General features: G+C 35.9%; 1 protein-coding gene across 2 annotated transcripts in view; it reads left to right on the top strand.

Moving 5' to 3' along the window:
* The window catches only part of Ano3 (anoctamin 3), a 266,616-nt gene that overhangs the window by 224,471 nt on the left and 23,242 nt on the right, over window positions 1–18,903 (top strand). For both annotated transcript variants that reach the window (XM_034495046.2, XM_076929413.1), the window contains 6 exons: window positions 1,832–1,914; window positions 2,276–2,416; window positions 2,624–2,788; window positions 9,343–9,379; window positions 17,395–17,506; window positions 18,247–18,304. In XM_034495046.2, coding sequence (XP_034350937.1) covers window positions 1,832–1,914; window positions 2,276–2,416; window positions 2,624–2,788; window positions 9,343–9,379; window positions 17,395–17,506; window positions 18,247–18,304 — 596 coding nt within the window. The remainder of the gene's footprint in view (window positions 1–1,831; window positions 1,915–2,275; window positions 2,417–2,623; window positions 2,789–9,342; window positions 9,380–17,394; window positions 17,507–18,246; window positions 18,305–18,903) is intronic.

The following is an 18,903-nucleotide window of genomic DNA, read 5'->3' as shown; positions in this document are numbered from 1 at the left end:
TGGCAGACATGGAACAAAATTGCTACAGATATGCTGGGGAGTAGGCAGACTTCCACACATTTCCTTTTAATCTCCATGCTTATCATTTGGGCTGGTAGCCAAGTTAAAACTGATTATGTGGTGTGATATGGTTATGGAAGCCATAACTCCACTGCTAAGGAGTTAAAATTACTGTGACATCATAAAATGCAAACCTGAGGAGAACCACAACATTGTCATTAGAATCTAGCCAAGCAACATATTTAATCATTTCTGTTTTTTTTTAAGACTTATTTATTTTTATGAGTACACTGCAGCTATCTTCAGACACACACCAGAAGAGGGCATCGGATCTCATTACAGATGGTTGTGAACCACCATGTGGTTGCTGGGAATTGAACTCAGGACCTCTGGAAGATCAGTCGGTGCTCTTAACTGCTGAGCCATCTCTCCAGCTCTCATTTCTGTTTTAAAATTAATTTTCACTGTATATGTTGATTCACATCCCTAATATCAGCACTCTAGAGACTGAAGCTAGATACTCCATGTTTTGAGGCTAGCCAGAGACACAGTAAACTCTATGCTAACCTAGCATATATAGTGAGAAACTGCTTCAAAAGAAATAAAGGATTTATTTTTAGTTGATATTATGGGTTGATGGTATAGTCAATGCTATATCCATTGCTTGAAAAACAAAAACAACACCAGAATCTCCAGAGTAAAGAAAAGACAAGTGTTCTAAAACTGTTGTTTGTTTCTGAGACAGATTCTCATTATGCAATCCTGGCTAGCCTAGAATTCACTGTGTTGAAGAAGCAGGCCTAGAATTCTCTACCTCTTAGTTCTGGGGTTAAAGTGTTCTCCATTATTCCCAGTCCTAAAACTGCCTTCAAGAGTAGAACTTACAAGCATCAAAATCCATCGTCTAAGGACAGTATGAGCTTGTATAAGCACCACTTTCATTAGAGAATATACTATATCCATCATTTCAGGTAACTGCCAAAAGCAATGAGTGTGATAATTTTTGAAAGTAGATTTTTTTTTCAATTAATAAGTTAGGAAGATATTTCTAAATAATAAAATTTATCCTTGCTTTATGATGGGATACTAGGAAGCTTTTCTAAATTATTTTATTTTAATTTAAGTATTCAGGAAGCTTTTCTAAATTATTTTTTAAATTGAGAATATGAATGCATTTGAGATCTCAAATAACAAGAGATGCATAAAATGAATATATCTTAGTGAGAATGAACTTTTAAAATACAACCCAATTGAATACCTAGTTCAATGAAAAAGCAATCCTGTCTAGACTCAGTATCTGTTTTTGAAGGTTATTGCTTTGAAACTGCAACCATTCAGATCATTTTTATTAGATTTTGTGTTAGATTCTTCTTGTTCAAGTATATGATATTAAGGAAAGTTAAGAGGCAATCTTCTGTCCCCGCTCAACTGTAAACTTGACTGTGACTGATGTTAATTAGTATGAGATTGTGCATGTTAAAACTGTGAAATGGTCTTTGTTGCTCTAATCCTGAGCTTTTCTTCTAGCATCATTTTTGCTAAGCTAACATAGCATCATTTTTACAATGCTAACAAAAACATCAATTTTAGTGTTAAAAATTGCCTCCCTTTAGGCATGTATACAGACAGCTTTATATAAAGACTAGAAAAAAAGATGGTTTAAAAAATTCCAATATTTATTTATTAAAAAGTTAGTTACTTTACACAATTTAATTATATGATGATATACACCTGCCTGCAGAAAAGCAATGTGTTTGAGGTTGAGTATTATCATTATCATTATTATTATTATTATTATTATTATTATTATTATTATTATTATTATTTATAGCCACAGTCTTTCTTGAGTTTTGGAAAAGGAGAAGAAGCATACTGACTTATACTTGGGACCTTATTGAATGGGAAGAAGAGGAGGTAAGTTATTAGGAAGTAGAAGTTAAGAAATCTGGGGAAGTACATCAAACTAGAAATACATTCTCATCTTTATATCATACTAACAAGATTCCTTACTTTATGAAAGTAATAGAGGACAAGGGTGAAAGATGTATTGTTAAAACCATTTCTATAATGTTTTCTTAAATGGGATTCATCAAAAATTGTGCAAATTAAAATATACCCTGGGTTTAGTCGAGCTGTAAATGGGTTCTTTAGAAGGTTGCATCTTTGTGTAAACAACACAAAGCAGGATCAATTCAAGAGTCTGTATTAATTCTCAAAAGACTTTTTATTTTAATTTGTAGACTTGCTATTTAGGTAACCTTAGTTTCTCCCATAGGAAACCCTTCGTCCCCAGTTTGAAGCAAAATATTACAGAATGGAGGTAATAAACCCCATCACAGGAAAGCCTGAGCCTCATCAGCCTTCATCCGACAAAGTCACACGACTTCTTGTGTCTGTCTCAGGAATCTTCTTCATGGTAAAAAATGGTCATTAGCACTTTGAGAATGTTGCAGGATTCTGGGGTTACAAGGATATTTTAGCACACCAACTCATTTTAGAAACCTAAGAATGCAAAAGAAAAGTACTCTTTTCAGTGTCATTTTAACACGTATCATTTATTATTTAACATGTGTGCTTTGCTTCTCATTTGTTAGCATGTCTTGTTTGCTCTCACACTCGGCAGATCTCCTTGGTCATCACAGCAGTGTTCGCAGTTGTAGTGTACCGTCTGGTTGTCATGGAGCAGTTTGCATCATTCAAGTGGAATTTCATCAAACAGCACTGGCAGTTTGCTACCTCTGGTGCTGCTGTCTGCATCAATTTTATAATCATCATGCTGCTGAATCTTGTAAGTGTTTATGGCATCATTTTTTATAGGCACATAGGCAATCAGAAGGGACTATATCTCCCTAGTATTGAAGTGTGTGTGTATACATATATATTTCTGTTTCAAACAACTCATTTTAATAAAATGTATTTCTTCCAGCTTGATTTATGCGCCAGATTATTGATTAATTGATTGATTAACATTTTTTGGAGTTAGTGTCTCACTATCTAGTTCTAGCTGGCCTGAGACTCATTATGCAGAACAGGCTGAATTCAAATTCAGGCACTTGCCTCTGCCTCTTGAGTGTTGGGATTAAAGGTATGTGTTACCATGACAGGCTTGCAATTTTTTTAAAAAACAAAAAAATGATGCCAAATGTACTATCTTCCTTTCCTGGTGCCTTCATAATGCTAGTTAGTTGTAACTTCAGTTTCACTATTTGGCACATACTAGGGACAGTGATATGCACTTTTTGAACTACACAAATAAAGTCAGTCCTCTAGTAAGTTAATTTATTGGGAAGATGGAAGGAAATCTACTTCAAAGTAGAGCCCAGTTGTAATCCTCATTTACTCTGGAAATAAATATCTCTCTCTCTCTCTCTCTCTCTCTCTCTCTCTCTCTCTCTCTCTCTCTCTCTCTCTCATACACACACACACACACACACACACACACACACACACACACACACACACACTTCAAGGCTAATGAGATACCTTATCAGTAAAGGCACATACCATCAAGTGGTAGAACTTGAGTTTGATCCTTAAGTCCCTCTAGATAAAAGGAAGGAACTGACTCCTTCCAGATGTCCTCTAACATTTACAGCTATGTACATACTTACTAAAGCCCTCTCTACTACTACTAGAGCCTCACTCTACTTTCTGTCTCTCTCTCTTCTCTTCTCTTCTCTTCTCTTCTCTTCTCTTCTCTTCTCTTCTCTTCTCTTCTCTTCTCTTCTCTTCTCTTCTCTTCTCTCTCTCTCTCTCTCTCTCTCTCTCTCTCTCTCTCTCACACACATCTCACAAACAGAAAAGTGTAAAACAATATTTTAAAGGAAATAAATTATTTAGATACAAAATTTTCTCACTATGTGTCTGTAACTGTATTTGGTAGAAGCCTAATAAATTTTTGTTAATAAAAAGCAAAGATTGAAGTCAATAAAATGAGAATCTACCTGTAAAGACCTCTGACAGTAGTTAAGGACAGAGATAATTTAGTAATCACTCTGCTAACAACCTCAAAAGCTTACCACCTTGACTCAGTGACTTGAAAGCACAAGTCTTTTCTTAATATTGCAAATCAAACACACAGAGTTCCTAGGAGAATTCAGGCTGAACCGGCTTTCCATTTTTACCTATCTCTGTTTGTTAGGCATTTTTGCATTGATATTCAGTGATTATTAAACTACAAATGCTTCTTCTCCCTTACAACTAATTGTGCAGACAATTTGAAAATAGATTTAGCATAAACAAAGTAAACATATAGCCAACTCAACCAATGTGAAAATAATGTTATATTCTTCAATCAGTGAAAGTTAATAATTCTCTTCAGAAATCATATATTTGCCTTCTATCCAAAATGTTAAAGCACTTCACAAACTTATCAAAAACTCTTGCCAATTCACCTGAATATACAGGATTAATTGAAGAGTTTAATACAAATAAGGACATAATAAAATATCAAAATTATATTACTAAAATGTTCATCTCACTACCCAAATGCTACCTCTAGTTATGTTTTGAGGTCAAAATCAATGTGCAACTAAAAATGTGCTTATGAAGAACTGAGCCTAAGTAAAGATATTCCATTATTCTAATGGGATTTTCAGCTCTAATCCAAACACATTAGGTTATGAAATGTAGGCATGGAAAAATACTTTAACAGCCAAACACTTTTCTTTAAATCAGTAGTCTTCCAGAATCATTGGGAAATATAAAGTATTCCACAAGCCATATGCTGTTCTGAAGTGTTTTTTTCTCTTTCTCTTTTGCCCTATTTCTGATTACTTGTTGTGAATCTTGCTTCTGAATCTCTGTTATCTTAGAACCAGCTCAGCATTTTCTACGTTCTTTCTTAGTTCAGCGATAGACGTCTAACAGCTTAGTATTCCTGTGTCTGCTCAGCCCCTTCTCTCTCTGCCACATAGAAGTTGAAAGGATTTGTGTAAATTGCACATCTGATTTTTTTTCTTTAATACCTGAGGTTGATTAATGCCTTTCAGTCCCTCTAATGTGAATTATAAATTTGTCAGCTTGGCAAAGGAAACACTGCTTTATTCAAGTCTGTTTTTTTCTTTTCTTTCATTGAAAACTATACCTCCTTCCTTCTGTCCCTCCCTCCCTCCCTCCCTCTCTTGTCTCCATTTCAGCATGAAGAACCACTTTCTCTGGCCCTGCACTTTGCTAATTCATACCCCTAGTTCCTTGGTTCACAGAGCTTTCTCTGTCTGAAATGTTCTTTTTTCCTTTTGTCTCCTTGGAGAATATCTCGTCATCATTGAAAACAACAGTTAAGGATCACTTCCTCCATAAAGCTTTTTCTCGGTGCCATACACAGTATAGAATTATCTCTACACAGTATAGAATTATCTCTTTGTTTTTATTCTTGTGGTGAGGTTCTTGGACTACATGCTTATTCTCATCCATAGTAGTCAGTAGAGGAATTTAACAATTTCTTTGTCAACATTGTTCTTTTGCTTCTCTTAACTTAATCCACTGTTAAAATGTTGAGTTCACTTAGCTGAGGCCATAGCTTCCTCTTCCTGCTGGTGTTTGTTGGTATATTTTAATCTAGCTTCCAGATGTTTGTTTAATGCTAATATAGCATTTAAAACACATTCTTTGAGTAAATATGAAGGTTTTTACTTGCCACATGTTTTAGTATCCTGTATATCATGTGACCAACATAGTTTTGTTACAAGAATTGTAATCTTTGTGTCTATCAACTTTGCAGTAGTATTTTAATTTAAACTAAACTAAAGGCTGTACTTCCCTCCCCACAATACACAATTTGACAGAGGTATATCATGACACCTCTAAATAAATATTCAATTGAGGAGAAAAATATATATATATTCTACTGTAACTAAATTGAGCATAATTTCATTACACTAATCTTGAAAATAATTTTTAAAATGTGTCCCATTCAAATTATGTATCCAGTTGCCTAAAGTGTCTACTTTGTGGGGATAGAAAAACTGTATTAAACCAAAACATTCAAAAATTCTGTGCTGATTCTGATCCAGTCAGTCCCAAAATTAGCATTAGAGATATTAATTAATAATACTTAATAATTGTGAGATATTAAATAATAATACTGATCCACAGCCAAGATGAGAAATTGTAACTTCAAAAAACAAATAACAAATAATTTAAGCATAATTAAAAATTCAATTTCTTGTTTCAACATCCATTTGCCAAATTTATGATTTAAAATCTGGAAGGACAAAATTTTACCAGAGTTGCTTGCTAGTTCCACGCCTTTTCTGATTTTGTTTCACCTATTCATGTTGCTGACAGTACTACAGTGACTATAACATCTGGGAATGTTCCCAAAATTATTTTAATGAAAACAAAAATGCAAAATTGTTCCAAATATATAAATCCTTCCTGCTTGACAATTAAGCCTTAACTTATTTTTAGCACATTATAGTGAAATAGTTGAAATAGTGAAATACAATTAACATTGTAATTATAGAGTACTTCTTCAACAAAAACAGAAAGAAAGAGAGAAAGAAAGAAAGAAAGAAAGAAAGAAAGAAAGAAAGAAAGAAAGAAATCAAGATCTGAGCAGATGCACTCCTGTGCTTTGTCACCCAAAACTTTACTCTAAAGTCCTTCAACTTTCTAAAACAATGTGTGTCCATGAACATGTTTTCTAGAAATCCAGAGGGTATAAATACTAGAAAAGCTGTCTCTTAGACTGTGCAAATCTGTTTAGAATTTTGTTTTGCAGTGGAAGCCATGCTCTAATGCAGAGACAACACACACTAAACCAAGTGCAGAATTTCCTGATGCCTTTTTTGCGTTTGCTGCTCTTTCTCCCTGGCTTATTTTTATATAATAAATATTTTATATAATACACCAACAAAGCATTAGTTAAAAGTTGATGCCTTCTAAGTTTAGAATGAATTCTAAAATGATTCTCAGGGCCAAACATGCCCTAGAAACCTGTTTCTCTCTGGAATTACTCTGATTTATCAATTACTAATTTGCAAACTTCAAGGGATGTTTCTTGACTATTGTATTGTTCGTTCCTCAACCTAGAACTGACCTTAATACTTGCATGTAATTAAAATGGTATAAAAGCAAAAAGGAGGAGGGGGATGTGATAGGGAGTTTCTAATGAGGAAAAATGGGGAAAGGGGATGGCATCTGAAATGTAAATAAATAAAATATCCAATAAAAAATACTAATTTGCTCTGCTATTTTTGCCACTCCTGTCCTACGTTTGGCCCATTGTGAAGAGACTATCAGTCTTAGGACCTTCAGAGATGATCAGTCTCAGAACCTTTGCATCCTGTTCATTATTGCCGAGATATTTTCGCAAAGCCTATTTCTGCTTGACACTCTCCCTTGCTTCTGAAGGAAGCGTCATGTTCTTCAAGAAACTTTCCTTCTGTAAAGTAAAAAACTTTACATGTTTTTTGGAGACAGGGTTTCTCTGTGTAGCTCTAGCTGTGCTGAACCTCACTCTATAGACCAAGATAGTTTCAGACTTACAGAGATCTACCTACCACTCTTAAAGGTGTGTGCCACCACCTCCAGGCTTTATCTTTTGACATATGTGTTGGCCATTTGTGCCTTCCCATTGGCAATTAAGCTCCATGAAAATACAGATAAGGTCTGGATAATTATCTATTGCTTGCTTTTCCCCAAATACTATCTAACATAATATAAATTACTGATGAATATTTAATATAATAACAATATGTGTCAAAAGAAATTCTGCTTACAGTATGTGACAGTGGGTAATTTTAGAAGCTCTCCAAGATGTATCATACAGGGATTAGAACCAGAACAGTGGTTTCTGATCATTTTTGTGTTTTTCCTCCTCCAGTTATACAGGCATTTCACTCCTTATATTCAAATTCACACACAGACAAGCTGCTCTCTCAACACTGTTGCTACCATATATCAAACATTTGAATGTATATAAGTCATGTGTTCTTTCTGCTTATAGAGTTCTACTTAACAAGTTTGTTTTGTGGACTGAATGTGGAGTGTAGCATAGGGTGGTACCAATTAGCTCTGTCATTTGAGTCTAGACTATTTAGATCTTAATTATCTTGAATAAATTTCTAACAGCAATTTATAACATTCCTCCAGAGTTATTGTCATTTCTTGAGGCATCCAGCTAAAGATGTTCCATCACAGACTTGTAGATGGGTTCTATGTGCCAAGTTCTAAGACAATGAATAGATGGTGGAAAGTGCTCATAACAGAACACTCTAACTATACTTCTTGCTAGGTGTTTTATTCTATCAGGCCATGTGACTGTTATTCTCAGTCTTATTTCCCTGTTCTGGAAAATGGTGGTAGTGTACTTACTTGACAAAATTGCTGTTCTGTAATTACTATATGGAAAGTGTGGGCATGTGTGAAATACTGTAAATGTAAATACTGTAAATGGCAACTACTTAGACTTGGCTTTCAATTTCCATGAGGCCACTCAGCTCAATGCTGACCAACAGTGGCTAGTAAAATAGTACTTGTCAGCTAATACAGTTAAAATCCCTGGAGAAGCTGTTTTGTCATCTGACTTTATAACATGTGTGGCATGGAAAAGAGCATGGCATAATGATAATAACATCTAAAATCAAAGTAATCTTGCTTTAAAATTTGAAAATATTAGCTCATTAATGGGAGTTAAATAAAAAAAATCAATAAAAATAAATAAATCCAAAGAAAAACCTGCATTAGAGAGAAAAGAATATTACCTTAATGTAATTTGTCTCAAGATAGTATTGATCTTAAAATGAGGTAGATTTGGATCATGGCTAAAAAGAAACAGAAATGGTTTTATTGAAAGAACAGTGAGAGAATCTGAAACATTCATTAAGTAATCAAATACATTACTTGAATTCTGAATACTGTAGACATGACTACCATTTGGTTTTGTTCTAATCTATTTTGTATGTATATACATGTGTCTGGGGGTATGCTTGCCACATATATATGGAGATTTGATCAGGCTCGAAGAGGGCATCAGATCCCCCAAGGCTGGAGTTGCACACAGTTGTGTATCCCATTTCAGCAACTTGTAAGATGAATGAATTTTGTTAATTTTTGTCTTAGTTTAGGAAGTAGATATTCAATGAAAATGAAAACAGAAACAAAGAGCAGATAATAAGGTATCTACTTGTATACACACACATGTATTTCTAAACTCATTTATAGTTCAGCCATTTTGTGTATATATTTAGGTATAGAATACTACATTTTATAGTAATAAATATTTTGACTTTCTAAAAATGTATCCACCTTGTGGACACACTTTAGACACTTCTTTGAAATATTTAAATTCTAGAAGTATATAAAAAGAATAAAATTTATCTGTACACTCTTTCGCAGGCTTATGAAAAAATTGCATACCTCCTCACGAACTTAGGTAAGTTTATTTTTCTTATTTTACTTGTAGTAAGTAAATAATTCTGTGCATATTAGTATTTAGACATTTTGTATATTTTACTATTTTTGTCTTCAGTTATACAAGTGTTTACAAATATTCAGAGAGAGGTGCAGTTGGAAATTGATGTACATCCATCATTACTTGGAAAGCTTTTTTTTTTTAGACTTCTGATTTATTTGGTGCCCCTTCCTTATGTATATGAGAAGTGTTGAGAATGGGGATCACAAACATACTTTGATCTATGTCTGGAGGTCAGAGGAAACCTTGGAGGAACTAATTGATTTTCTCCTTCCATCAAGTAGAGTGTAGGCTCTGGACTGAGAACTTGTGGGTTAAAATCTTTGTTCAGTAACATATTCTAGCTATCTACAAAGTTGTGATCAATAGCCTTGCCTCTTGACACCTTACATTCATTGACTAAAATGAAAATAATGTTCTCTCTCTCTTTCTCTCTCTCTCTCTCTCTCTCTCTCTCTCTCTCTCTCTCTCTCTTTCTCTCTCTCCTTCCTTTCTTTCCTTTACTTTGTTCTTTATCCTTATTGTTTCTTCATTTGTTTGTTTGAGACAAGGTTTCTCTGTTTAGCCCTGGCTGTTCATAAACTCACTCTGTAAACAATGCTGCCAAATTCAAAAGATCCACTTGGGTCTGCTTTCAAGTCCTAGGATTAAAGTATGTACCAGTGCACTACCACCACCTGGATAGGATAATATTTTCACAGAATTTCATTTAGTATTACCATGATGTATTTTAGTTTTGACCCACTAGTCCTGAAGAAAAAATAGCTCTATTCCTGTTTGAATACTAAATTTGATTTCTATGTTTGTTTCTATCACTATGTTTTGATGTCTTTCTTGTAAAAGACTTTTCTGAAGTGCTAGGTAAATAATTAGTCTCATTCACTTAAAGCTTTGGATTACCTGTATCTGTGTGTGTGTCTGTCTAGTGTGCGTGTGTGTATGTGTTTTGTGTGTGAGTATGTGTGTGTCCCTGCACACAATGGTCCTATGTAGAAGTCAGGTTTTTTCGTCTACAATGTGTGCTCCAGAAATTGAACTCAGGTGTCAGGTTTGACAGCAAGCACAAGAAACCAAAGCAAAAATATGTAGGACACTTTATGATTGTCTATGGGTTATCATCCATCCCTATAGGATGAAAAAAGTTCCATCATTTAAAAAAAAATCCCAACTGGTAGAATTTTAGATAGTGCCTCAGATTGGCAGTTTCATTTCAGAAATACATTTACTTCTGTTTGGTTCTTCTTGTCTGCTGATTCAGGAAAATAACTATGGCTTTCAGAACACATATGTGCATACAACTTTCTCCTTGGGGTGCTCCAAGTCTTATTGTTACTGATTCTATTTTTTATGATACTTCTGACTCTTCTAGCTTTCTATGCTCTGATGAGCATGTCTCAGCATCCTTTTGGGAGGGGGGATTGTCCTTCTTCAACTACTAGCTCCATACTCAGACTTTAGTTTCAGCTTCTGCTGAATACTTAGTTACTTGATATATACGGTTTTCGGTTCCAAGAAAACAGACTTCTTTCATCTGCTGGTTTCTCCTTTTTCCTAATCTCATTAGTTATGATGCTTCCATATTAATACCTATTTGAATACTTAGGCTTGTAGGATTCAGTAAGGGTCAATCTGAATATTGCAAATACTTTAAAAAGAAAAGAAAGAAAAAAATAAGGAAAAGAATGCGAAAAAGAGAGGTTCATTTCTTGACCTCCCGCCAGCCCAGTTTATTTCTTAAACATTTATAAGAGTTTCCCCCAACTTCTCCATCAAAATGAACAAAAGCTATATTCCAAGATTCTGTCCTCTGAAGACTACAATTAGGAAGGAAATACTATAAGTAGTTTCGTTTCTTTGGTTGCTTGGTTGATTTGGTTTGTTTTGGTTTTTGAGACAGATTCTCACTATGTAACATTGCCTGGCTGGAACTCACTATGTAAATCAGTTTGGTCTTGAACTTATAAATATCTTCCTGCCCCTGCTTCATGAATGCTGGGATTAAGGGAATGAGCCAAGCTTGGCACTTTTCTTATTATTTATTTTTTAAGTGTAGGTTTTGAAATTGAAATTTCAAATAGTTTCCATTTTGTTGTTGTAGATCTCCTGCCCAAAACATCACAAAGTGTGTGTAAAGTGCCAATCATCTGTTTATTTGTTCTTTCTGAGTTCAATTGTTTCATCTGGACAATAAAGTAATTGAGTTATACTATCAAAAGCTTTTTTACAGATTGTTTCAAAACTCCCTTCTGTCTCTGATACCTATGTTAATTTTTTAAAAGGTATTTTTACTTCTAGAACAGATGAATTACAAAACCAAATGAAGATGGGGGTGGATTATAATTAATAGGAAAAGGAAAAATAGCTGTTCTAAGTATCAGTTATGTCAAAGTTTTTGCTTAGTATTTTATTTATTTTTGACATATAACCCAGTGATAGCATGGTTTCTGCGGATCCACAGTTCTTAGTTAATAATCATGGTAAAAATTGATATTTCTTTATGTAAGAAAAATCTGACTATGATTGTGTATATTTTTTAAAAACTCTTTGGCTAAGCTAATATATGCTTCATATTAGAAATTAGATTCTACTTATCAAAGTGACAAAAGTTTAAACAATGGTTTTTGGTTTTGTTTCCTGGACTTTTCCAAATATTTTGTTGTCAGAAGCCACAAAAATGATTAACTCAGTTGACACTTCTTAAGATGGAATAATGTGTTTTCTCCAACATGGGTTTTATTACGTTTTAAGTTTATGGCTGCTGAGAATTATACCATGATGATTGTTAGTTGTTTTTTTTAAAAGCAATTATCTGTAGTAATGAGTGGCCTTAATTACATAAATCCAGATTCTGGGATATAAAGTCAATCAAGACATGCAAGTATAGGCTTTGTTAGAGGTCAAACTAAGTCATAGCATTATCATCTTAAAACTCAGAAAGATGTCATACATATAGAATAAATTTTTAAATAAAGAAATTAACATTTTAAGGACCTAATTTGTAGCTAGTGGTAATATCAAATAGAAGTTTATAACCAGTGCTAATTTATTATCAATAACTATATTCATTAAGAGAAGGCTAAGAAATAATCTGGCCATAAATATATTAGTCTAGAAAACAGAATTTATGTTTTCAAAATTTAGAATTCATTTTCTCCTTGAAGCTAAATGCTCATTCAAGATGAGCCAGAATCTGCTCCATGTAAAGATGCCATAGAATGTTGTAAAATCACTATGTTGTTATTTGTTGTAAAGAACCTAGACTGATACTAAAAATGGCCATCATTTCTAACGCGCCCCCTGAGCCTTGCATCCGTGGGAGAGAAAGCACGAGACGCAGAGATTAGGTAGTTACTGCAAAACGAGGCTTTTATCTGTCTCACACACGTGGGAAAACGCGGAGAGGCGAGGAAGGGGAGAGCTGAGGAAGGGGCCTGGCTTAAGTACAGTCTAGAGTGACGTATTCACTTCTGATTGGCTGTTCGCTCACCACCCAACATTCAGTGACTATGGCACGCCTCTCAGCCTAGCAACTGCGCAGATCAATGTAGCGCCAACTTGGGGTGGCAGATTATATTGCGGCTCCTAACATCTCCCCCTGTTTAAATTATTAAAATGAAACAGCCTTTTGCCTATTAAATGTAGCACCAATTAAGATTCGAACTCAAACCTGATCAAGCAAACTCCATCTTGGGGGAATAAGCGATCAAGAGCTTATAGCCCGAAGATTTTTCCTTACCCTTCCAGGTGCAATGGAAACCAGTCCTCTGGGTGCTCGGGCTAAGGAAATATAAAGAGAATTGACACCCATTCCTGTGCAATGGAGTATAGCTCCCAGGAGTGCAAGGGCTGTCAACCTACTATTAGGTACCACAGTTATTTAGGCAAGAGCTGGCTGGACTTAGACCTCTCATCTAACCCAGTGCAATGGGACGAACCCCTGGTGTGCATAGACTGAGAGTCGCAGTCATTGGCTACTTTCCAGCCTAGATAGTCAAATTTCAGGGAGGGATGCTTGCTCCAAGGCTGCGAGTGCTTAGGCTTTAAGCTACCTTGTCACGTTTTTGTTGGGCTTTGAGCTTACAAACCAACCATCTATGAATACTAATTCACATCATAGGGCTGTACCAAGCAAGCCTATTCCCGCTCTTTAGAAAGAAAGAAAGAAAGAAAGAAAGAAAGAAAGAAAGAAAGAAAGAAAGAAAAGGGCAGAAGACATTTAAGAAGTAAAATCTCCACAGGAAACAGGCTCCATCCGCACTCCATCAAGGCTGGAAATCCGGATTTGCAATTGCTGCTGTACCTGGTCCAACTTCCCATTCCACTTTCCTTTTAAATAAGCAGAAAGATTATGGCTTTAAGTAAATGCATCATTCACAAATCTTAGAGGTATAACACCTGGATGTGAGGCTGTTGACACACAGCTTATTTGAACCACATCTGTGAGCTGCTTCACATGGGCTTAGAGCCAATCAACTCTCTGATTGACCAAAGTCTATTTTAAGTCTCCATAACGATGTACTGAGATGGGCACAAAGGTAGGCACATGCACAACCAAGACTAGGTCTAGTGATCCATTTTAGCCTTGTGCTAAAAAGCATGTGACATTTTTACAATCCAAGATATCAGAATTATTCTGAAAGTTGGATAGCATAAAGAAAAATAGAGGGTCTACACACACCAACACCGGTTGTGTAGATGTATTTTTAAACACCTTATTAATTTTTAATGTTATTCAAATGGCTAGAGATATTAAATCTTGTAGCCGAAACATTCTGCACTTTATGAAACATATTTAACAAGACAAAGGCAGATATACCCCTTTTTAACATTTAAAACAGTGGCTACAACACATAATTTAATTGTGTTGAAGCAGGGTAAATTTAAGAAAATATACATACGATTTAATTTTGGACTTGTATCCCTTTGAAAACATTAAACAGAGGTTTTAAATCCTCCTATGTTAAGCTTAAGATGAGGTTTTAGTCAATTAATATCTCTTAACAACTTCTAAAATCACTAAGAGTAAATCAAGATTAAAAGTAAACTATTTTTCTTTGCATGTACACTCACAAGCCAGAAGATGGCGTTAGATCCCCACCACAAATGGTTGTGAGTCACCACGTGGCCGCTGGGAGTTTAGCCTTTATATTTTAAATTAAGTCCAGCCTTTAATGGCTGAGCTATTTTTAAAGCCAAATTGACTCAAATATTGAAAGACACTGTCTTTGAATCTCTTTTTTGAAGTAACAAGTATTTTAAAAATTTTTTAAAGCTCGCTATATTGAAGCAATAGCTTGTAAAAAAAATTTCCTTAGAGAAATCTACTAATAAAATATAATACACACCAAAAGATTTAACCTCTTAACCTTTTGTATTAAAGCAACAACAAAATTTATATATATATATATATATATATATATATATATATAATATAAAACATTAACCATTTTTGAAGCAAATATTTTTTAACAAATATCGCTCCATGGGCTCTTAAACATTATGAATAAATTTATTACCTATAAACCTTTCACGTCTACCAGAAATGTAAAGGAATGGTATAAAAATATCTTTTATGTAAACATTTATTGAAATGGTAGCTGGAGAAGACAAGTTAGGCTGTATAAATCTTAAATTTGAACTTTATTTTGGATTAATTTAATAACCAATCTTTTTTGTCCCATGAGAATATCAGATAAGAGCCAATTTTATTTTCTAATAATTGTTACACGTATTAAAGGAATCTAAGGCATCTTGTTTTTAACAACTTTGAATATAAAGGAATTAAAATAATTTGAACTATATTTTATAAGCACATTTTTAGGATCTGGTCTTTAGACTCAGAACGAAAACTGCTTTTTCTGGCCGCAGCCTGCGTGTCTTAATTCAAATGTAAATGCACTTAACCTCCCTCTACCTGCCTGCCTGCCAGTTCAGGCGCAGTTCCGAACTGGGTGATTTTGCTTTTAATTAAAACCTTAAATTTGAACTAAAAACCTCTGGAACAGTTTAAGATTTTACCAAATCCCACAGCGATATACTCAGCCACAAATGGCAGGAGAGTCAGAGCCGAAATCTTGTAATCCAGCTTCCTTCTTTCTGATCTTCAGACTCTCCAGCTCTGCCTCCTGCGCCCGCACCTCCGGCCGGCTACACCGCCGCGGGCAGCTCCGCCCTCTCGGCTGCACTGGCCAGCCACACTCAGGGACCCAAATTAAATTGTTTTCACCTGTGAAGGAAGCACAAAAAGCCTCTCTCCCCGGCCCGCAAAACGCGCCCAGGCAATTTTGCAGCCTCCCGTTCCGCGAGAGGCGGTTGCCGCTGCCGCGGCTGTACAGAGTTCCCCAGCGGCCGTAAGGAGTTCCCCTGCTGCTGCCGCAGCTGCGGCTGCACGGGATTCCGCTGCTGCCGCTGCTGTGCGGCGTTTTGCAAAAATCCTTTGTTCCATTACTGGCATTCTCTGCTCTAAGCTGTGCCTCCCAAGTGCTGGGATTAAAGGCGTGCGCCACCACTGCCCGGCTTGCTTTGTCTGCAACCTTCTCCCACCTGCCGGTGGTTCCATGGACTCTGCAGCAGTCCATGTTCCCTTTGAACACTCCCTTTTATCACCAGGCCCTTTTTGTAGCCTGCCAACACACTTTAGTTCTGATATGTCTGAGTAGCTATAAAACAATTGCAATATGAGCAAGAGTTTAATTAATGAAGTGGCCTCGGTGGATTTAAATCCGCTTGTCAAGATTTCTACTTTAGACATAACTTCCAAAGGGTGTACCTCTTACAACCACAGTCTTTCAACCATCCTCGCCTCGGGGTCCCTCCGCTAACGCGTAGAAATTTCTGCCGCCTGGAAATACCAGGTGTGGGTTTCGCGCCCGTGGAAATTCCACGCGCCTGGAATTTACCCGGGTTTCGGCACCAGATCTAACGCGCCCCCCTGAGCCTTGCATCCGTGGGAGAGAAAGCACGAGACGCAGAGATTAGGTAGTTACTGCAAAACGAGGCTTTTATCTGTCTCACACACGTGGGAAAACGCGGAGAGGTGAGGAAGGGGAGAGCTGAGGAAGGGGCCTGGCTTAAGTACAGTCTAGAGTGACGTATTCACTTCTGATTGGCTGTTCGCTCACCACCCAACATTCAGTGACTATGGCACGCCTCTCAGCCTAGCAACTGCGCAGATCAATGTAGCGCCAACTTGGGGTGGCAGATTATATTGCGGCTCCTAACAATCATTATTGTCAACTCCCCTTGTTATATTTATTGATACATTATTACAAACTCAGTAGCATAGGACAATAATTTTGGGAGGGGTGGGATAGAGATTTGATTTGTTAGGCAGTTTCCCTGGTCCATGCACTTATCTGCTGATATATAGACATCTACAATGGTCTCTTCACTGGTATGCTAAACCTCATGTGGGATTTTGGGGATGGCTGATCCCTTCCATGTCTTCATCTTTTCCCGTGTCCCTTTCTGGATGTCTGCCTTATATTTGGGTGTAATAGTACAATGGTGATTCTTGCATAACATCTAGCTTGTAAGGTGAGACACACATGTAGAAGTGTCCCTACATCTGAACTTCCTAGTCTCTTGTAGGCAAGATTGAGTCACATTGCTCAAGTACAAACTCAACACCAGAGGCAACTATATCAGAATATATGTGGATTCTAGAATAATCACCCAATTAAATCTTAGAAATCTAGACTTTTTCATGATTTCAAATGTGACCTATATGGAGCTTTTATTGATCCAAACAGGCCTTTCCACACTAGAATCTTCCTGCAGTGGCTTGAGCTTATGTGTTCTTTAGTATGCAACATCTTGTCATTTATTGTTGTTTTGTTACCTATATATGTTCTCTTTTTCTTTTTCATTGAAAGACTAAAAAAAAATCATAAAGGTAGAACACTGATGGGTTTTTTGTTTGGTTTTGGTTTCGGTTTGGTTCACCTCATGTATGATGATGTCTGTGCTTCTTGTAGAATATCCACGAACAGAATCAGAATGGGAAAACAGCTTTGCCTTGAAGATGTTCCTTTTCCAGTTTGTCAATCTGAACAGTTCTATCTTCTACATTGCATTCTTTTTGGGGAGGTGAGTTAACTTTGCACAAGCTACTATTGCCTGGGAGAAAAAAAAACACAAACAACATCTCCATTGACAATTAGGTAGCAGAAGTCTTGAATTCTTGCCCGCTGCCTTAGAATATTTTCTAATCATATTTTATATGTGTTCTTCCTCAGGTAACCTCTGACAGCTACTACCACTTATATTTTACACAGACACACACACACACACACACACACACACACACAATGTCAATGTAAGTTATCATTTTATCACTAATTATTATTTTACTGAGAAAAAAAGAATTTTTATGTATCCCTGGGCTACAATTGTTTTGGTACAGAAACCAGGATGTTTTTATCTGAAATCTGAGGGGGGGAAAGTATAAAATTAACATGCCCTGTTAGCCCTCTACTTGGTACCATTCAGAAGCTAGAAACATTTTGAACAAAATCATTCAGTACACTATGATGGTATTCATTAACCTAGCCCACACAATACTAAAATTCCACATAGAATAAAATATTAAATATCATCAGTTTTATATATCTGCACTTTTGTCATCCATTGATACTGAGTCCATACATCACTCTCTCATTCTGAAGTAAGTTTCTTTGATGTTGTTTAAACTTAGCAAATATCAACTGCATGGGACAAATTGCACCAGTGAACAGTTCTGTCTACCCACACAAGGACTTTGTGTAATGTGTCAACAGGTGAACCTCACTTAGTTGCTAATGAATTCAAACACTTTTTTTTTTTTACAGATTCGTAGGCCACCCAGGAAAATACAATAAACTTTTTGAGCGGTGGAGACTGGAGGAAGTAAGTAACCCCACGCGAGTGGGTGTGCAGATGGGCATGGATACAGGCCAGTGACTGCGGGAGGTAATGAGATGAGGAGGGAAGATGTCCAAGAGTGTTAGAGACACATTTTGGAAGAGAAGAGGTTGTTCTGTTTAAAATGGAAGGGGCTTTATTTATTTTTAAAATAGGATGATAAATACCAATATTCTGGGTTCTTCTCATTACTTTTTAAGTCATATTTGCTTGTTTGCTTTTGTTTGTTTTCTATTTACAAGCCCCACAAATATAGTCCCCATAATTTTACTCATTTGGAAAAAGTATTATCATCTGTTGAATGAGTTTCCAACTATAAATATGTTATGTTCCCTTTGATGAAACAAAAATTTAGTCTAAAAATAAATCTAGCATGAACTAGTCATATATAAATATGTGTGCACATGTGCAGAAGTTCATATTTCTTTTTAGAAAGATTATACATTTTTATTCTTTTTTCTTTTAAAAATCTTTATTAACTTATTTTTATTTACATTCCAAAAGTTCCCCCTTCCCAGTCCCCCCTCCCTGAGTTCTTCACCCCTCCCACCTCTGAGACAGTACTTCCCACATGCCCACCCACC

This window comes from Arvicanthis niloticus, chromosome 2 (genome assembly GCF_011762505.2).
Source record: "Arvicanthis niloticus isolate mArvNil1 chromosome 2, mArvNil1.pat.X, whole genome shotgun sequence".
NCBI lineage: Eukaryota > Metazoa > Chordata > Mammalia > Rodentia > Muridae > Arvicanthis > Arvicanthis niloticus.
This window is presented reverse-complemented; position numbering and strand designations above follow the sequence as displayed.